This window comes from Sciurus carolinensis, chromosome 19 (assembly GCF_902686445.1).
Source record: "Sciurus carolinensis chromosome 19, mSciCar1.2, whole genome shotgun sequence".
Lineage (NCBI taxonomy): Eukaryota > Metazoa > Chordata > Mammalia > Rodentia > Sciuridae > Sciurus > Sciurus carolinensis.
In genome coordinates this window covers 6,133,319-6,153,979 of record NC_062231.1, presented here as the reverse complement: position 1 = coordinate 6,153,979, position 20,661 = coordinate 6,133,319, and the positions used below count along the sequence as shown (strand labels likewise).

At 57.9% G+C, this 20,661-nt stretch overlaps 1 protein-coding gene across 4 annotated transcripts; it reads left to right on the top strand.

The window, feature by feature from the left end:
- Positions 1-437: 437 nt before the first annotated feature.
- Positions 438-19,398, top strand: Hdac11 (histone deacetylase 11). 4 transcript variants are annotated; one of them, XM_047534753.1, is made up of 11 exons: positions 438-562; positions 1,458-1,606; positions 4,166-4,266; positions 12,085-12,201; positions 13,274-13,316; positions 14,904-14,980; positions 16,034-16,096; positions 16,912-17,008; positions 18,301-18,479; positions 18,645-18,877; positions 19,210-19,398. In XM_047534753.1, coding segments are annotated over exons 1-10 (1,044 nt in total). In that variant the 5' UTR covers positions 438-560; the 3' UTR covers positions 18,861-18,877; positions 19,210-19,398. The 4 variants fall into 4 exon arrangements, with proteins under 4 accessions (XP_047390709.1, XP_047390708.1, XP_047390710.1 ...); XM_047534752.1 differs by having other exon boundaries at positions 18,645-19,398; XM_047534754.1 differs by lacking the exon at positions 438-562 and adding an exon at positions 567-678 and having other exon boundaries at positions 18,645-19,398.
- Positions 19,399-20,661: the final 1,263 nt, after the last annotated feature.

Genomic DNA, 20,661 nt, shown 5'->3' with positions numbered 1-20,661 from the left:
TAATGGAAGCAAAGCTCCAGGAAGCGCAGACGCTTGCCCGGAGTCCCACAGCGAGTCCGCGGCACCGCCCCCTGGGGAAGCAGGTGCTTCCAACTCCCAGCCTCCGGGTTTCCACCCAACTTGGGAGAGCGCCCAAAGCGTGGCGGGCACGGGGGCGGGGCAAGGGTGGCCACGCCCCCTGGGCGGGCCACCGCCGCCGCGTGTCCCGCCCCTCTTCAACGCGCAGAGGTGAAGTCCCACGCGGCCCTCCCACTGAGGGCGTGGTTTTCCAAACCATGTGCAATTCTACTGGGTGTTTGTCTGCTGCGGGCGGGGCTTTGAGCTTGACGGGCGTTAGGGGCGTGGCCTTCTTTCGGCGTTCCAGCTCGGCGCGGGCATCCATTCCTCTGTGACGCAGGCGCAGGCGCGGAAGGGGCGGAGTCTCCCGGAGCTCCGCCTCCGCAGTCGAGGAGGCCGAGGCCAGGGGCGTGTCCTGGGAGGGGCCCCGCCCCGCCCGCGCCCGCGCCCCGCCCTGCCCGGTCGCGGAGCGGCGGCCAGCGCAGGGAGGGCCCGGCCCCGGGATGTGAGTGAGGCGGGCGTGGGGGTGCGGGTCGGGGCTCCGAGCCCGGCCCAGGGGGGTCCCCAGAGGTCCCTGTGGGCGGGGGCGCGAGTGCTCGGGCTGCCCCGCCGGCCAGCCAGGTGCGGGCCTAAGTATGGCGGGCGAGGGGTCGCTCGGGCCGGGTGCTCCCAGGCCCGCCCGTGCGCAGGGCCAGCCCCGCGCCCCTTCTCCTGGTTCGCAGCGACGGTCGCCCGATCTGGCGGGGGCTGGCTTCGTGCGCGGGTCCTGCTCCTGCCCTACCCCAGGCCCCAGCAGCTGTGCAGACGCCCCCAGAGTGGCGGCGGCTGGAGCAGGTTTCTGATCCCTGTGTGGCGGGGGTTATGATGAGGGGGACAGCTGCGTGGCCCTAAGTGACCCCACCCCTGCCTCCGGGTTGGGCCACAGCTCCCTTGAATACTGACTTGGCGTTTGCGGTGCCCAGCTCCTTAGATGCATTAATTCGTTCCTTGCAACAGCCGCGCATTTTACAGCCCAGTAACCGAGGCCTAGGGCCACCGGGTTGTTGGGTGTAATTGTTCGGGCATTGAGGTGAGATGCCGAGGCCTTGCAGCCAGACACACCTGAGTGCACCATCGGCTTCTCTACAGACCTGTGTGACCTTGGCACACCTGGTCCCCTGGAGAGCCTCTGGTGCAATTGTGGTGCCTGTCCCCCAGGGCTGTTGTCAGAACTGGGTTGGAATCTGGTTCAGGGCAAGCCGGCCACGGGCTCAGTACAGACCTGTTCTGATTCTTCTTAGTTCTGTTAAGTGGCCCTTTTCTGTGCACAGGAGGTTAGTGGTGCTGGGTCAGGGGACGGGGAGGCTGCTCTCCACACTCAGGCTGACCCAGCTCTGTGTCTGTCCTTATGTGTCCGGAAGGCCACACTCAACTCAGCTCTACCAGCATGTGCCAGAAACACACTGGCCCATTGTGTACTCGCCGCGATACAACATCACCTTCATGGGCCTGGAGAAGCTGCACCCTTTCGATGCCGGGAAATGGGGCAAGGTGGTCAATTACCTAAAAGGTAGGGAAGGCATTCCTCAGACCCTACGGTGGCTTCCTCCACCCCACCTGTCCTCCCCATCCTCATCCCCAGCATAAGCATCAGACTCTCTTACCTTTGGATTCAACCCTCAAATTCCCTTGCATCTTTCCAAAACAGACTCCCAAGCATGATATGTTCCTGTCCCACACTCTCTGTGGCTCCCTATTGCTGTGGACTGAAATTCTCCCTCTGTGCCCAGAGGCCCAGGATGGGAGCTGGTTAATGCAAGACATAGGGAAGCTGAAGTTTGAAGGAGTCTAATATCCACTCAGAGAACCTGGGAAGAGGAGTGCTTTTGCTTCAGTGCTTGTTGATTACAGATGGGGGGAATCTGGGCTCAGAATGGTTGCAAACATGCCCAAGTCACACAGCTACCAAAAGCCGGGTGGGAGTCTGCAGGGTCCACCTATTCCTGGCTTATCCTTGGATGCTTCTCCTTCAGAGCATCCAGAGGCATGCTCTGGGAACTCATTGTTTTAACTGTGGCTCATGATCCAGGGTTCTGATGTAGTTGGGAAACTCATGCATCACAGGAGAGAGAGGGAGAAAGAGAGAGAGAGAGAGAGAGAGAGAGAGAGAGAGAGAGAGAGAGAGAGAGAGAGAGAGAGACTATTTTCCTTGTTCCCTGTATCAGGGATTCCTTAATTGAGAGAAGTGGGAAACATTACCTGGCATAGGATGAAGCAATGAATATTTTAAAATCATTTCCCCAATCTACCCTGTGCCTTCTGATCACACCATAGAGAAAGTTTTGCTTTGGGGCTAGCCTGTCTTTAACACCTAAGCCCAGTTCCCTTTACAACAGATCTAGAGCAAGTCTCAGGCTCGGAGTCTTGTGGAAAATAGGATCCAATTAGAGATTAATAGCACTGCTTCGTTCCATTGTATATTTAAAGAATTTCTGGTTGATTTCTCTCTATGGCAAGCAATACTGACTTTCCATTTGTAGTAGTAACCGGAGTGAGCTTTCAAAGGAAAATAGGAAGTATAAGGAACACAGATGACGCCGTGTGTGGTGGTGCATGCTTGTCACCCAGAAGCTCGGAGGCTGAGGCAGGAGGATCACAAGTTGGAGGCCAGCCTCAGAAACTTAGCAAGGCCCTAAGCAACAAAGTGAGACCCTGTCTCTAATAAAATACAAAGTAGGACAGGGGATGTGGCTTCCCTTGGGGTGCTCTACCTTCCTCAGTGATGGCCCTCCCACACTGTCCACTTGGCCCCTGCTAGGGCTTCTGTATCACCCTGTAGCTCAACAGAAGAGTTCCCATCTTCTTCCCCTAGGAGACAATACTCAGGCCACTTCCTCCTGTCTCCTGAGGAAGAGAATGTGAGGCAGGTAGCATGCCACGGCAAGAAAGGAGCTAGAAGCCGTGACACTGTTGCTGGAAGCAGTGGACCCCATGGAATATTCTGGAAGGGAGTCCCTGCTTGGAGCTGTATGTAGAAAATGTATGGAACTAGTTGGTCACTACCAGGGTGGATTTCTAAGGAGGACTCATTGAAATCAGCTGACGAGCTGACTTCTCCAGAACCCAGAGCCTTATGTGTTGTGGTCTGTCTTACGTCGCTCAGTCTTACGTTTTCTATTGTTTGTTTTTTTGGACTTGGGATTGAACCCAGGGGTGCTTAACCACTGAGCCACATCCCCAGCCCTTGTATTTATTTAGAGACAGGTCTCACTGAGTTGCTCAGGGCCTTGCTAAGTTGCTGAGGCTGGCCTCCAACTTGCAATCCTCCTGTTTCAGCCTCCCAAGTTGCTGGGATGACAGGCGTGCACAGTGGCTGCACGTTCTTCTTTTGCAAAACGGAGCAAATCTTGCCTCCATCAGGGGGATGGAAATAATAATGCAGGGTTGCCCAAGCGCCAGTCATTTGCAAACCACTCTTGGCATCCTGCCATCTCTTCGTACCACCTGTTCCATTATTTACTGCATATTTTTAATGACTTTGCCTCTGGGGTTTTTTTTTTTTTTTTTTTTTTTTTTTTTTTTTTTTTTTAAACAAGCCTAAATTTGATATAGGAGGAAACATTATGTCATCGAAATGGGAAAAGGCAGTTGTACTTGCCATAAATAGAAGGGTCCCAGTAAAAAAGCAACGCAGCAAGAACAACAGTGTAATTCAATCCCGATTGGTCGCCGCTGCCTGTGGGCTGTGGTTTAATTGCCGCTCACTCTTGGTGGAGGAGAGATGGGAGCTGAGATCAGGCGGGTGTTAAGGAGAGGCCGCGCTCTCCTGAGTCGCCCAGATGTCATCAGGAGGCGGGTGAACTCCCACCTCCAGAATTGACTCGGTTGACCCTGTGCCTCCTGCCTCAGAGGTCATCTTGGGGCTGTCAGTAGTGGCCCGGGAAACACGGGCTTGCTGTGAGCACGGTGTTCAGTGACTGCTGTGGCGGTCACCCACGAGGCCAGCAGTGCCCAGCTCCTCCCCGGGCAGGGGCGGCCGCAGGTCCAGTCCGCTGCCTAGGGAGGGCCTGGGGGTGGACCTGCCTCAGGTGGGCGGGGAAAGACGCAGGAACTCCCTCTGTGGTTGCAGAAGAGAAGCTGCTGACGGATGGCATGCTGGTGGAGGCGCGGGAGGCCTCGGAGGAGGACCTGCTGGTGGTGCACACGAGACGCTATCTCAACGAACTGAAGGTACAGGGCAGGGGTCCCGGGGGGCTCTGGCCAGGGGCCGTGGCCAGAGCAGGGCATGCAGTCTGGGAATGCACGGCCTCAGGCCTAATGAAGGAGGAACATGGGAGTCATTGGTTCCTAAGAGACAGTCATAAAAAGCCAGCTTTGTGTGTAGTGAGCTCCCCATCTTCAGGAGGTATGAAAACAGGGTCGTCAGCCAGGTGTGGGGGCGCATACCTGTAGTCCTAGCAGCTCAGGAGGCTGAGGCAGGAGGATCGCAAGTAGGAGGCCAGCCTCAGCAACGCGGCAAGGCTCTGACGAACTGAACGAGACCCTGTCTCTAAATAAATAAAAAGAGCTGGGGATGTGGCTCAATGGTAGCGCACTTGCTTAGCATGTACCAGGTCCTAACTTCAAACCCTCAATACTACCACAAAGCAAAACAAAATGCAAAAGAATCTTTTCAATTAGCTGAGCGTGGTGGCGCACACCTGTCATCCCAGCAGCTCGGGAGGCTGAGGCAGGAGGATTGCAAGTTGGAGGCCAGCCTCAGCCACTTAGCAAGGCCCTGTCTCTAAACAAAAAATAAAAAAAGGGCTGGGGAGGTGGCTCAGTGGCTAAGCACCCCTGGGTTCAATCCCTGGTACAAAAGGGGGAAAAAAAAAAAAAGAAAGAAAGAAAGAAAAAGAAAAGAATTTGCCCCTGAGCCTTCTGCGTCTTGGAATGCAGTCACTTCTACATTAGTGACTCTCAGTCTGTGCTGTGTGGACAGATCTCAGAGACCAGCTGGGGAGAGGAGACCCCAGCCCCTTCTCCCTGTCCAACTAAGGCTGTTTCGCTTCTGCATGTTTTCCTGTTGGGCTGAACTTTAACATTCTGATCCCGGGACTTCTTGTAAAGACTTGTTGAAACCCGTTGGGCTAAAAACGGGTTAGAAATTCCCCCAGGGCCCAGCAGGGGACATAAAGAAGTCGGTGGGCAGGCGAGGGTGGCTGGGGTGAACCGGAGGACTCTTGGCTTTCCTGGCATGGGTGGTCGCTGTGCAGGTCCACGGTGGGTCCTCGGTAGGCCCAGTGTGGCCAGAGCACCTTCGAGCACCTTCTAAGAGAAGCCGGAAACTCAGGTTATTAAGTGATACTTTCTCATTTCTTAATGTGGCAACTCATTATGATCATTTTCTCTTCTTTTTGGGTGCCAGGGATTGAACCCAGGGGTGCTTACCCACTGAGCCACATCCCCAGCCCTTTTTATATTTTATTTAGAGACAGGGTCTTGCTGAGTTGCTTAGGGCCTCGCTAAGTGGCTGAGGCTGGCCTCCAATTTGCCATCCTCCTGCCTCAGCCTCCCCAGTCATAGGGATTTTAAAATTCCATGTGGGACCACTGTTTGCACCAGCTGCCTACTTATGACCCCTCTCTAGAGGAGACCACTCAACTCCTGTTGGTGGCTGAGGTTCTGAGGGCCCAGGAGTGTAGATCCCCTGAGTAGGAGCAGAGAGGAGGCTGGAGTGTATGGTGGCATCAGAATCTGCCCCTGCCGCCTGCCTCCCAGGGTCGGGTGGTGTCAGGGATGCCCAGTTTCGCTGCCTCCTGAGTGTGGGAGCCCCGACCCTCGGCTTCTCAGCTAGACTCAAGTGGACTCAGTCACAGCAGAGGCCAGAGGTGAGCAGGCCCCTCTAAAGTATGGGTAGAAAACCCCGGAAAGAGGCCGTGGCTGCTCAAGATCACCCAGGAAGTCGGTCGGGCCTGGGGAGACCCCGGCAGGACCAGCCTTCCAGGTTTCCGGTCATGACAGCCTCTCCCTCCTCCCTCCCCTTGCCGAGCTGTGAGAACCACAGAGGAGACCAGGAGCTCATGAAAGATTACCAGGAAGAGGCTGAGCCTTGGCTCCTGGGACAGGGAGGTGTGTGAGGCTTTGGCAGGAAGCCCGGCGCTTGGCTGCCCTGGTTTCCTGGGGCCCAGGCATGTGTGGTCACATGGGTAACCCAGGGGCTGGACCAGGAGGACATGCCTGTCCAAGTCCAGAGGAAGCGGGGAGGTTAGGGACGGGAGGCCCCGAGTTGGCGCAGGGAGAGATCAGATCAGAATGGAACCCGAGGCAAGACGGGGGGTGGGGGGCCAGGCCCCAGGGCTGCACCCACTTGAGGAACTCCTAGGGAACTCTGCGTGCCGGGCCGCGGTCTTCCCCAAACCCACAGGCAGCTTACTATGTGATAAAGAATAATAATTCAAAAAGTATTAGCAGGCCGAGTCCTAAGTAGAAAATTCAGATCAAGCACAGGAGGAGAAGCAGGTATGTCACCTGAAAGGGTTAATCAAGATGGCGCTTGAGCCGCACATTTAGCTTGGAGCTCCCTGGCAGCCAGAGCAAAAGGAGCAATGTGATGATTTTCCACAGTAAGACAAAACAATAGGCCACAGAGAAGTGGGACTCGGAAGGAAGAATGTGCCAGGGTCGCGACCCGGAAGGGGAGGGGTCTTGGTTTCCCATAGAGAGGAAGGACACTCTGGTGAGAAGAGAGAAGGTAAGGAAACTCTGTGCTGGCCGGGCCACACAGGGTCCTGCAGGCCGCCGGAGGAGCATGAGTCTTGTCCCAGGGACCGTGGGCAGTCAGGAGTGGGTTGCTGGGGGTGACCCGGAGCCAGGTTGCCTTCAGTGAGGCCATGGCCGTTTCCGGCCACAGCTGGGGACATCCCCACCCACCCTCCCCTCTGCGGTTTCTTTTCCCTGTTTTCTGTTGTGAGCACTGAGCCGCTGCAGGGCTCCCAGGGCCGAGCTCTGTGGCTGTCCTCTGCGTGTTACATAAGGCCATCTTCTCCCCTGCTCTGTCCCCCGCTGTCCCTACCCCCGTTCTGGGCTTCATGCCCGCCCCTGCCTGAGTGTGGCCTGCAGAGCTGACCAGCAAGGCACGGGGGGGACAGCCGTCTGGTGTTGGCAACGTAACATCAATGGGGAATTGCTGTTTATTGAGCACCTACTATGTGCAAGGTCCAGAGCTGACCCCATGGAGGGTGGCAGTTGGGCTCGGCCAGTGCCGGGCTCTTGCCTTCTGCTGACTTCCGGGACAGTTTGCCTTGGGCCGGGGGTCAGTGCTGTGCAGCATTGACATGCTTCCTTGAGCTCTCTGTGCTAGGCAGTGCTCGGCACATATCGGACCAGCAAATACCTAAAGAGAACAACACTGTTCTGGGTGTTGCTGGACCAGGATGGAACATAAGAGGCCACTCCGTTTCCTTCTAGAGCTGACATTTAGGTGGAAGAGTCAGACAACAAACAAAATTACTAAGTAGCGGAGTCACAGACCTGAGCTCCTGGAGGGCAGAAGGCCCTGGTAGAGACAGCGGAATGAGAACTTGGAGTCTCTCTCCCTCTCTCTCTCCCCGCTCCCTTCCCCTCCCTCTTCCTCTCCGTCTCCTCTTTCCTCTCTCCTTTTTAAAAATATTCTGGTAAAATTCATTGCTGGATCAAATGTCAATTCCATTGCCAAATTCAAGGTCATAAAGATCTACCTAGGGCTGGGGTTGTGGCTCAGTGGTGGAGCGCTTGCCTAGCATGCGTGAAGCCCTGGGCTTGATTCTCAGCACTGCCTATTAAGAATAAATAAAATACAAGTCCATTGACCACCAAAAAATATATTTAAAAGATTTACCCCTATGTGTTTTTCTCTCAGACTTTTAGAGTTTTAGCTTATAGTACATATGGTGTGAGGTAGGAGTCCAACTTCATTCTTTTGCATTGGATATCTAGTTCTCTCAACATCATTTGTCAAAGAGAGTATTTTTTTTCCCTTAATTGAATGGTCTTAATACCCTTGTAGAAAATGCCATCGATAGATGGGTTTATTTCTAGACCCCCAATTCTATGCCTTTGATCTACATGTCTGCTCTTCTGTTACCTCCACCTGTTTTGATTGATGTATCTTTGTAATAAGTTTTGAAATATGAACTTGCAAATCCAACTCTTTTCTTCTTCTTCAAGATTGTTTTGGGAATCGGGGGTCCTTTGAGATTTCGTACGACTTATGGGATGCACCTCTCCTCTTTTTTGCAAAAAAGGCTGTATTTTAATGGAGGAAGGGTGGATTGTATAAAGGAAAAAGAGGGGTGGGGGGAAGGAAAAATAACGGAACGAGACAGACATCGTTACCCTGTGTACATGTATGATTACACAAATGACGTGACTACTTCATGTACAACCAGAGAAACAACAGTTGTACCCCATTTGTGTACAATGAATAAAAAATATTGCATAGATTTTTTTTTAAAGGCCATATTTTGACAGGAATTGCACCAAATCTTTAGGTCTCTCTGGGGAGTTGTGCCATCTTTGTAATATTTGGTCTTCCAATCCATGAACATGGGATGTCTTTCCATTTGCCTATGTTTTCTTTCATTTCCTTCAGGAATATTTTATAGCCTCCTGTCCATAAGTCTTACACCTCTTGGTTAAATTCATTCCCAAGCATTTTAATTCTTCTTGATGCTATTAGTAATGGAATTGCCTCCTTAATTTCCTTTTCGGATGGTTCATTTCCAGGGCACAGAAATGCAACTGATTATTGCGCATTGATCTTACGTGCTGCAACTTTGCTGTGTTTGTTTTTTAGCTTTAATATTTGTTTGTTATTTCCACAATCCCAGAGTACTGGGGACTCAAACCCGGGCCTCCAGCATGAGAGGCAGGCACTCTACGAGGTGGGCTATACGGGCTGTGCTAGCTTTAATATTTGTGTGTGTATATTCTTTAGGATCTTCTAGGTATGACATCATGCCTTTTGTGAATAGAGCAAGTTTTACTTCTTTCTTTCTCATTTAGATGCATTTTTATTTGTTTTTCTTGCTTAAATGCTTGGGCTTGATCTTCTAATACTGTGGTGAGTACAAGTGGCAAAGCCGGCAACTTTTGTCTTATCACTGACCTTAGGTGGGAAGTCTTTAGCTATTATGATGTTCACTGTGGGTGTTTTTGATTTGTTTTGTTTCATTTAAAAAATAAATGCCCTTTAGTCAGGCACTGCGGCACTAGGCCTCAATCCCAGCAACTCGGGAGGCTGAGACAGGAGGATCGCAAGTTGGAGAACAGCCTCCACAATTTCACGAGACCCTAAAAGGACTGGGGACATGGCTCCATGATAGCGTGCTCCTTTGTTCTCTCCTCTGAGTGAAGGCATAAATAAATAAATGCCCTTTCCCGCCATGAGGGAGTTACCTTGTATTCCTAGTTTGTTGAGTGATTTTTATCCTGCCAGGTTGTTGGATTTTTGTCAAAGTTTTTTTCTCCGTCAACCGAGATGTCCGTGTGATCCTGTGTCCTGTACTGTCCCCTGGGTAGGAAGCCAGCAGTGGGACCTTCGAGTGGGGTGCGGCTGGTCTCTCCTCCGGGAGCTCCTGGGTCTGAACCTCTGGGTGGTCTGCGGAGCACCGCGCCTTGTGGAGCCGAGTGGGGGGCAGCAGGTTCCAGAGTCCCTGCCTCCCACCGTGGCTGGCTGGGGTGGAGGCCCTGACACCTGGCCAGGCCCCGGGCTGGTCCAGCTCACAGGCCACAACGGTGACGGAGGGCGGCCTCAGTCTGGCCCAGAGCTCCGCGGGGACCTGCGCAGCACAGCCGAGGTCCAGTTCTCAACCCCCCACGAAGGTCCTAACCACCCGGGTGGCCCTTGCCTGCCCCTGTGACTGCTGGGTGCCACTCCAGGGTGCCTGCCTCCGGATGGCGGGGGGTGGCCTTGGGCCACTGCAGTCCTGGATGCGGAGCTGGAGTGGGACCCAGGCAGGCACTTTCAGGAGGAGCCTGGGGGCAGAGGGTGAGGAGGTGCCTCGCTCTCGGGGGCCCAGGCCGATCGGGAGGTTAGCGCCCTCAATTGTGCTAGTCTGTCACCGGTGAAGCCCTCCTCGATTGGGCGCAGGACAGGTGGCCCTCCTCCAGAGGACGCAGGCAGGACCTGGGGTCGCCAGCTGGAAACGGGGTGCACAGCACGTGCCCTAAGCAGGTCCCACGGGCGGCCTCATCTTGAGCAGTGTCTACACAGCAGTGAGCAGAGCCACCTGCCTGCCCTCGAGGACACACGGTACCTCAGAGCCAGGTGCCGTGTGGAAAGGTGAAACGGAGGCAGGGCTCAAGTGCGTGCTCAGACTGTGCCAACGACAGGCCTCTGGGGCCGGTTTCTACGTCTAGGGCCTCATTGGAGACCCTGGTTTGCAGATGAGGCAGAAGCACAGAGAAGGTAAGGCTGTGTCCAAAGTCACACAGCCCATGGCGCAGCCCAGAGAGGAAGACTGGGAGCCTCACCCCACTTCCATCCAGCCAGGCCCCAGAGCCCTTGCTAGGGTGGGGTGTAGAGGGCTTCCCGTCTCACGCAGGCAACTGCCCGTTACCACGCTCGGTTGATACTGTCCCCTCTTCTCGCTCCCAGATCCTCATCATCTCTCACTTCACATTAGAGAGCTTGGAACAGCACCATCTATGGCTCCCTAGTGCTCTAATGACAGTGTGTGAACCCGAGCAGCACCCATAGGATAAGAAGCTCACTCACCCCGTCCCTCTCTGCTGGCTGCTTCTTTTTCTTTCTCTCTTCTTTTATTTTTTTTTTTTGGAACTGAAGATTGAACCCAGGGGTGCTTCACCACTGAGCCACATCCCCAGCCCTTCTTATATTTTATTTAGAGACAGGGTCTCACTGAGTTGCTCAGGACCTCGCTGAGTTGCTGAGGCTGGCCTCCACCTTGCGATTCTCCTGCCTCAGCCTCCTGAGCTGCTGGGATGACAGGTTTGTGCCACTGTGCCCAGCTCCTGGCTTCTCTTGATCTTTTATTTGCTTCTCTGCCCAAAGTTGCTTTTTGACCTTGACCCAGGCTTCTGCACAACTGCTGTCCACTGTCCACCTTTGTGGATGACCCCTCCTCCAGAGAGCCTCTCTGTCCCCCACCCAACATAGACCGACCTGCCTCTATCACGTCACTCTGCATAGAAGCTCCCACTGACTGACAACCCCGCTAGCCTGAGACCCGCTTGCCACGAGAATAGGTGCCCCTACCAGGCCCCCCAGGCTCTCGCTGGGATTGAAGGACAGGGGAGATGGCCCAGACGTGTCTCAGCAGGCAGGGTTTGGGGTGACTGAGCAGTCAGGGCGGTATGCAGGTTTCCCCGGGGGACGTGGCGGTCACAGGTGGTCCTGATGCACGTACCTTTGGGTGCCCTCGATGCGCTTGCCTCAGCAGCTGGAGACGCATCTGGGCCGTTTTGCCTGAATGCTGGTTCATGTAGAGGGAGGTCTGATTCCCAGAGGAGGAAGAGGCTGAAGGTCCCCACCACTCTCCCAAAGCCACCTGGGTCTGCCCAGCTGCGACTGGGAGCCCTCTGCAGTTCTCGCTGTGGACACAAGAGGGCAGCCAAGGGCTTCGAGGCGCCAAGGAATGGGGCTGACCTTGCTCTAAGAAAGGCCTGGCTCAACTTCATGGAATCTGAAGCCTGGTGCAGGACAGGGGTTGTTGTAGCTATTCCTTCCCCGCCTCCCTCCCTCCATTCCTTCCTGGAGATTGAATCCAGGGGCTCTTCACCCCTGAGCCACACCCCCAGCCCTTTTTATATTTTATTTAGAGACAGGGTCTCGCTGAGTTGCTTAGGGCCTCGCTGAGTTGCTGAGGCTGGCCTCCAACTTGCGATCCTCCAGCCTCAGCCTCCCGAGCTGCTGGGATTATAGGCAAGGGCACTGTACCCGGCCGTGCCTCTCATTGATCACCAGAGGAAGTGCACTTGAGCAGGGAGCTGGTCCAAGGGTCCCGGAAAGCCATCCCGGCATCCAGAGGAATTCTGATTTCCTGTGACCCTCATCTCTCTCCACAGTGGTCCTTTGCTGTTGCTACCATCACAGAAATCCCTCCCGTCATCTTCCTCCCCAACTTCCTCGTGCAGAGGAAAGTGCTGCGGCCCCTTCGGACACAGACCGGAGGAACCATCATGGTAGGTGGGCGGCCGCGTCCCCAGATCCTCCGCACCTCTTCTGCCCCGCAGCGCCTCCCCCACTGTGAGCTGAACAAAACCCTGACTGTTCCTCAAACCCCAGCAACAATGACCCTTTCTCCAAAACCCGTGCCCATCTGGGGACATCAGAATTCATTGTCCCTTCCCTTCCTATTCCAGTTACCGTATTTGCTGCTATATAGGATGCGTCTCCACCCCCAAAGAGTGTATTCTGCCAGGTGCAGTGGCCCACGCCTGTCATCTCAGCTCTTGGGAGGCTGAGGCAGGAGGATCCCAAGTTGGAGGCCAGCCTCGGCAACTTAGCAAGACCCTGTCACAAATAAAATAAAATTAAGGCTGGGGGTGTAGTTTAGTGTATAGCGTCCCTGGTTTCAATCCCTAGTACCAACCCCCCCCATATATGTGTGTATTAAATGCATATATTTTAATATATATATATATATATATTAAAAATGACAATTTAATCAAGTCCTGGATCAGTCCCTACTGATCCCTACAGTTTTCTTTATTATCATCTACCCCCAAATTATGAATTCCTACAAGATTTCAGTAATTAGCCTACTGTATCTCCGTGAGCAAAATGTTCTTATTTCCTTTTGGAAACCATGTTAAAATCATTCCCTTAGCTGGGTGAGGTAGCACACGCCTGTCATCCCAGCAGCTTGGGAGGCTGAGGCAGGAGGATTGCAAGTTGGAGGCCAGCCTCAGCCACTTAGTGAGACCCTGAGCAACTCAGCGAGACCCTGTCTCTAAATAAAATATAAAAAGGGCTGAGGGTGTGGCTCAGGGGTTAAGCACCCCTGGGCTCAATCCCTGGGACCAAAACAAATAAAACGGTTCCTTCATAGTGATAAGCACCTAGTTTACCTTTCCTGCCTCCCTCACGTGGTTGCAGATGGGCACACACCCCGTGCGACTCCGAAGCTGGCCAGCCTGGTGTTTGCCCCAGGAAGGGCTGTGTGGGCTGGGGGCGGTGGCTCCTGTGTCCTCGCCTTGGAAGGAACCAATGGCGGGTTCCTCTTACCCTCTTACCCTCTGCTTGTCTCCGCAGGCGGGGAAGCTGGCCATGGAGCGAGGCTGGGCCATCAACATAGGTGAGTCCCTGGGCTTGCCATGGCTAGCCTGGCCTGGTGGCCCTGCCCAGAACAGGGTCTGCGGGACAGGAAGGGGCGGGAGGAGCCTGGAGGAAGCAGCCCCAGAGCCACCCGAAACCCTTTATGTCGGGCTGTGGGGTGAGATGTGCAGCCTCCGGGTATCTGGAAAGTAGGATCTTGACCTCCAATTCCCCAGCCTCCAATGATGGATGGCTCCCTCCCTCCCTCCAGAGCGCCTGTGCTGTCCTCCTAGGCAGGTCGCTAGGACCCCTGCCTCCCTGTGGCTTCTCTGAAAGACTCCATCTTCTGAGCAGCTCGGGAGGCTGAGGCAGGAGGATCGCGAGTTCAAAGCCAGCCTCAGCCAAAGGGAGGCCCTCAGCAACTCGGCGAGACCCTGTCTCTAAATAAGATACAAAATAGGGCTGGGGAGGTGGCTCAGGGGTTAAGCACCCCTGGGTTCAAGCCCTGGGACCATCTCCAATAAAAAATTGAAAGGCTCCCTCTGTCCCCAAGGTCAGGCTGGCCCACAGGCTTGGTCACACACTGGTGGGCAGACACAGCCGTGGTCACTACCTCCTCCTCAGGGGTCCAGCACTTCCCAGCCCCTGGACTCTCGCACAAGACTGGCTCCTGGGAGGGCTCCGTAGGTCACTGTCCCCCTTGGGGGCACAGCGCTTGACCGTGTGCCAATCCCTTCCTCGTTTGTCCTCTTATTTGAATCGGCAGTTATTTTCGGGCCCAGTTCATTCACAAGGCCCACGGACGTGCTCAGAGCCCCAGCAGGACCCTCCAAGGCCAGGGCTGCTCTCGTCCCTCTGGCATTTCCAGATGCCCAGCCGTAGCTCTGGTGTAGCCGGGAGGTGATGGCACCCCACTGCTGTGGGAGCCATTGATGCCCTTCAGTGGGTTCCCTGGGGCTCTTGTGGAAGTATTATGGTCTGGTTGAAGAGTCCGGGTCCTGATCCAGTCCGGGTTTGAACCCTGGTTCTGCCATGACCCAGCTGTGTGACCCCGGGCAAACTGCCGACCCTCTCTGTGCCTGAGCGGCCTCTCTATAATGGGCCTTGGTGAAGATGGTGCCCTCTTCTGGGCTGTTGGGATGCTTCAGCTGGCCTGGTGCCCTGTGAGGAGCCCAGCGTTGCGGTCACATGATTAGGACCAGCCACAGCCTCAGGCTTGGTGGAGGAGCCCAGCCCCTCGGGTGCAGGCCCAGTTCCGCGCTGGCCGCGGGTGCAGGTGTCAGGCCCGGTTCCTAGCATCCCTGCCCCTCAGGGACCCTCTGAGCACGTGCCTTCCCTGTCCTCCCACCACCCGCCGTCCCCCAGGTGGGAGCCACTTGGGAAGCCCAGCTCCACGGGACAGGCTGAGCGCCCCGTCACGGGTGTGTGTGAGGGGCCCTCGGGCTGGCCTCCCAGGACCCCTGAGAGGTGGGTGGCCGTGGGGCTGTCCAGCCTGGGCTCGGGGACCTGCCGTCCATCCCCTGACAGCCTGGGGTTGGAGGAGCCCTCCCAGGGGCTGGGACCCTGGGGACACGGAGGGGCCGAGCCCCGTGGTGGCCCTGACCAGCGCCTGTCTGCCCTTCTGCAGGGGGCGGCTTCCACCACTGCTCTAGCGACCGAGGCGGGGGCTTCTGTGCCTACGCCGACATCACGCTGGCCATCAAGGTGAGTTCACAGGCCCAGGGTGGGCGCTGGGCCTGCAGGAGCCTCCCCAGGAGCCCGTCCGCTGCCCAGGCCTAGGGTTCCCACCACCGTTATAGAGAAGGGACGAGGCCTGGAGCCGAGGGCCTGGCCGGGGGCGCTCAGCCGCTTCCTCCCCCTCGGCTCAGCTCAGGAAGACGCCCGGCACTGGTGGAGGGAGTTAGGACAGCGGCCCCAGCCGGGGCTGGCTGGGGACTCAGCAGATCAAGGTCTGGACGTCACTAGAAAACCAGGGAGGACGGAGGGTAGAAGAGATCAACAAAAGCATCATAGCATGATGGAAATGAAAACAGCCGGCGCTCACCCCGCACTCGGCCCCGTGCCAGCTCTTCTCCCCAGCTGGACCCGCACATGTGAATGACAAGGGAACCCAGCCCTAGAGAGGCTTGTCACAGGCGTTGGCCTGCAGGGCTGTCGGACCCAGAGCCTCCCAGCCACCTGCAGCTGGCCTCATGCCGGGCATTGGGACGGGCTGGTGCGTCCTCAGAGTTTGCCCTCAGGAGAGGGGGATGCACAGAGACCTTGGAGGGGAAGAAGAGGGAAGGAAGACTTCCCAGAGGAGGCTTTAGGGTCAGCCTTGCGGGAGGAGGCCAAGATTGGGGAAGCTGGGCACGGTGGTGCACACCTGTAATCCCAGCAGCTCGGGAGGCTGAGGCAGGAGGATCGCAAGTTGGAGGCCAGCCTCAGCAACTTAGTCTAAGCAACTCAGTGAGACCCTGTCTCTAAATAAAAAATAAAAAGGGCTGGGGAGGTGGCTCAGTGGCTTAGTAGCCCTGGGTTCAATCCCTGGTCCAAAAAAAAAAAAAAATTGGGAAGTGAAGTTCAAGGGTAACCTCTGCATTTCCAAGGGGATGCGGGGAGACCCGGGCCCTGACCACTGCCTGCCCAGCTCTCCCAGGCAATGACGGGCACGAGGGCCTGCACCTGGTGTGCCCTCCCACCCTTCCACCCTGGGACCTGAAGGGCTGGGCCCCTGGCCCGGCTGCTCCTCACGCCTGCCCCCTCCTCACCTTGTAGTTCCTGTTTGAGCGCGTGGAGGGCGTCTCCAAGGCCACCATCATCGACCTCGACGCCCATCAGGTGAGTGAGGACCCAGCATCACCCCCTCGTCCCTAGCAGCCCTCATCCATCACAGCCCCACTGGAGCGCTCTCTGCCTACCAGGAACGTCCCTGTGCCAGGCCTCTGCCACCCCCTCTGCTTCTCAGGCTGGAAGGGAGGGACTCCCTCTGTGGGGCCTACTCAGGGTGACAGGTCCTCCCCACCTCCTTACCGTCCCGCATGATGGCTCCTCCCGAAACCCAGTCTGGTGGTGCTCTGAACTCTGCTGTGGCTCCCTATTGCTGACCCTTTGGGGTGGCGCCTCCTGACAGAGCAGATGAGCTCTGTGGACACCTGTCCCCGAGGCAGGTGCTCACACACAATTTTGGGCTCCCCTGGGCCCTCCGAGGCGGGCGTTGAAGACCCCAGTTCATGGGGGCACCTTCTCCCCAGGACTGAAGGCGGCAGACGCCCCTGATCAGGGGAGGAGGTGAAATGGGCCCCTCCCTCGCCCGCCTCGGTGGGTGGCCTGGGGTGCGGCCAGCCTGCTAGTTGGCTTTCTTACCCTGACCCCACCTGACACCTGCCAGCCTAGAGCACAAGCAGGGCCAGGGCTTTGCCTCATGCCACAGAGAAGGAGACCGAGAGGGCGGGGGCTCCTTGGGGTCCTCCCGGAAGGTCACAGGGCCGGGTTCTGAGGTTGGACCCCAGCTCTGCCGTTGGGTAGCCTGGAGACCTCTGTCCCCAAGGGCAAGCTGGCCCAGGCGTGTGGCCGTGTCCTGGGGGAGAAGGCGTGGGGGAGTCCGGCATTCCCCAGGACACCTGCCTCTGAGCGGCTTCCGTGTCCTCCCCCAGGGCAATGGGCACGAGCGGGACTTCATGGACGACAAGCGTGTGTACATCATGGATGTCTACAACCGCCACATCTACCCCGGGGACCGCTTTGCCAAGCGTAAGCTGCCGCCCCTCCGTCCGAGTGCGCTCTTGCTGGGACAGGATGCCTCCCTGGGTTCCCTGCAGTCTCTGGGGTGCCCCAGAGATGTCTCCTCCCTTTTCCTCGGTATCCCCGTAAGGTGGGTTTTCCCCCTTGGACACACAAGGACACTGAGACCTGCAGAAGTTACAAGCCCCACCAGAGACCAGTGTCCTTAAATCAGGAGGAACCACTAGACGAGCGAAAAAAAGAGGAGCAGCAGAAAAATACAAACGAAGATGCAGAAATAAGTTCAAACAGGAGTTAGTTAAAAATAAATGAAAGCGGGTTAGACTCACCAATCAAAAGGCAGAGATTCCCAGATGAGGCTAGAAAGCAGAACTGCCCATTCTGCAGGTGGGGTGCCTGTGTGAGTCAGCTTTTCAGCTCTGTGACAAAATACTTAAGGAAATCAACCTATGGGAAAGAAAGGTTGGTTTGGATCGTGTTTTGGAGGTTCAGGTCTAGGGTTGATGGTCCATAGCTTTGGGCCTGTGGCAGGGCAGCATATCATGGCAGGGAGCACATGGGAACCAAAGAAAGAGGAAGGGGTGGAGCCCTGGGGTCCCCTTTGAGGACACACTCCAGTGACATCACTTCCGTTAGCTTCCTTCTACCTCTTAAAGGTCCAGCCATGCCCTCCGTGACATCACTTCCTTCCATTTGGCTCCGCCTCTTAAAGGTCCAGTCACACCGTCAGTGACTTCACTTTCTTCTGCTTGGCTCCGCCTCTTAAAGGTCCAGCCATGCCTTCCGTGACATCACTTCCTCCCATTTGGCTCCACCTCTTAAAGGTCCAGGCACCTCCGTACTTCCACAGGCTGTCCACCAAGCCTTTCTCACAAGGGCCTTTGGGTGATACTCCAGATCCAAACCATAACAGGGCCATTTATGCATGAGGTGCTGGCGACTCTGGTGTGGGTGAGTCTGCCACTGTTTGGGTCCAAGTGACTTAAATCCTGAACTGAATCTCGGATGTCTAGACCTGGCCCTGAGAGTAGGACGGCGTGTCCGCGTGTCTGGGCGGGGCTCAGGGAGACGTGGAGTCAGCGCCGGCCCGCGGGGTGTCGTCCTCAGACCTCTCTCCCGGGTCCCCCTCTGCAGGGCTGAGTGCTCTCTTCAGCTTGGTTTGGGCGAAACCAGAGGCACGACTGCTGCAGCCCAGCAGCCTGTGTCCAGCCCTGCCTGGGCGGCGCCGGCCCTCGGTCTTCCCCACCCCGGGCCTCTGTTCCCTTCCCCTGCACATCGGCGCTCTGGCGTCCCTCTCGCAGAGGCCATCAGGCGGAAGGTGGAGTTGGACTGGGGCACCGAAGATGACGAGTACCTGAGCAAAGTGGAGAGGAACATGGAGAAGGCCCTGCAGGAGCACTTCCCGGACGTGGTGGTCTACAATGCCGGCACCGACGTCCTCGAGGGGGACCGCCTCGGGGGACTGGCCATCAGCCCTGGGGTACGTCCTGGCGCGGGGGGAGCGGGGGAGCACGGCCGCCAGGAGGTTCAGCAGCAGCGGGAAAGGCGAGAGCCACAGCAGCCCAGAGCAAGGCTAGATCTGCAGCAGGACTTCCGGACGCCACAGGGGTCCAGCCAGCTGAGCTCCCCGCCCCTCCCCACACAGGGCATCGTGAAGCGGGACGAACTGGTGTTCCGGGTGGTCCGAGGCCGGCAGATCCCCATCCTCATGGTGACCTCGGGGGGGTACCAGAAGCGCACGGCCCGCATCATCGCCGACTCCATCCTCAACCTGCACAGCCTGGACCTCATCGGGCCCGAGTCGCCCAACGTCTCCTCGCAGAGCTCGGACACGCCGCTGCTCTCGTCCTCGGGGCCCTGACGGTGCTGCCCTGCTAGGTGACACCCAGCTGCCTCCGGGCCCCGCCCGCCACCTGCCTCTAGTGCCGTTTTCCACCCTCGCGGGGCTGTGGGCCCCAGCGACCCGGCGGGGCAGGAAGGAAGGGCGACCGGCCCTGCCTGGGCGCGTCCCCACCGGGTGCCGGGGTCTCGAGTCCTCGCGGGCAGGGCAGAAGGCAGACAGGAAGCCCGGGGGACCCGCGGGGTCCCGGGCCCATCGGGCCGAGGAGGAGCAGGCGGTCGAGAGGGAGAGAGGGCAGAGGAGCGGGGAGGCCGGCCCGCGAGGCCCACGGAGGAGCCGGCCAGCCACCCGTGGGCTCTCTCCCCTGCAGTCGCGGAGGCCGCGCCGGCCCCTCGCTCCCAGGCGTCAGGAGCCGCGGAGGAGAGTCGCGCCCAGGCGTCCAGGTGGGCCCGCGTCCCGCCAGCAGGCGGAGCCCCTGGGCTGGACGTGGGGCCTGGGGAAGGGACGAGGCGGGGTCTCCAGGCTGGGGTCCCCCTCAATAAATAAGGTCTGGACCTGCTTTTCCAGGGTCCCTGTGTGGTGAGGAGGTGGGGGCGGCCGAGGACACCCGCCTCCACTTGGGCCAGCGTCCCACCCGCCCAGCAGCAGGGCCAGGTTGGCACGGCAGGCGAGGCCCCCGCGCGGAAGCCAGGGAACCGAGGCCCTGGCCAGGTGTCCTGGGGGAGGGAGGCAGGGGGTCCCCAGCCCAGCCCGAGGTGGCAGGAGGGGCCGGGGCGGGTCCTGGGGCTGCAGTCTCCACTGTCCTCGCCCAGAGTCCCCAGTCCCCGTCTGTGCCTGCCCCTGGCCCTCCTCCTCTCCCTGAAGGGGCTGCTCAGGGCACCCCAGGAAGTGGGGCGAGGGGCCCGTTCACCCTGCGAGCCAGTGACTGCCACCTGTCCAGAGCACAGGGGGCGGAGGGAGGTTGGCCAGCGGCCCCGCCAGCCTGCTGAGGGACACGCGTGTCACCCTCTGGGCTCCCACGGGGGTGGCCCCGCGCCCCGTGTTGGGGGTGGGATTGTCCCCCGCGCGACCTCCTGCGTCCACCCCAGGCCCTTGCCCTGGATTCCCTGGTGTGACTCGGGGGACCTGATGGCCGCCTGTGTCCAACACGTGACGGCCTCGCTTGGTCACCGTGGGGCTTCTGTGCCGGAGTCGCAAAGGCTCGAGATCGGACTGGCCGCGCTGCTCCTGGGGGTGAGCGATCCCGGCCTTCCGAGGACCAAAGGAAACGAAGGCGGACACTCCCGGAGCCGGCACCCGACGCGGGTGGCGTCAGTCATGGTCCCTTCTGTTCCACCCCAGGGTCCTGGGGACAGGGCGACGTCCCATCTGGAAGATCCGTGAACCGAGGCTGGGCGGGATGGGGAGTGGGTCCCGGTCCGCACCTGGAGCCGGGTTTGGATCGGGTCCCCGCGTCCCGGGCTGTGTGCACAGGGGCCCGTCGGCGCTGCTCTCCAGACAGAAGGCCAGCGTCCTGGGGCTGAGGTCCCTGGGCTTGGGGTCTGGGGAGGTGGGGAGCAAGCGGAGCTGGCTGAGACGTGGCTCTGCCCCGAGGGGACGCAGTCCAGGGTCCCTGGCGGGCAGTGAGGGGCTGGTGGCCTTCTAGCCCGGGGTCCGTGGAGCCCACTGGGAGGCTGGTGGGGAATACAGACCCCGTCCTCGGCCCACAGAGTGACTGGGGCATTCCCAGTGGCTCCGCCTGGTGGGGACAGTGTGACCCCTTGAGAACCAGACACGGTTCCAGGGACAAGGACACCCAGGGCTGGGCAGGGACAGGTCAGTT

Excerpts from the sequence above, each read along its gene's own strand:
- Hdac11 (XM_047534753.1), top strand. Across the intron at positions 13,317-14,903 it reads AGGCTGGGCCATCAACATAG|GGGGCGGCTTCCACCACTGC; the intron begins GTGAGTCCCTGG and ends GCCCTTCTGCAG. Across the intron at positions 14,981-16,033 it reads ACATCACGCTGGCCATCAAG|TTCCTGTTTGAGCGCGTGGA; the intron begins GTGAGTTCACAG and ends CTCACCTTGTAG.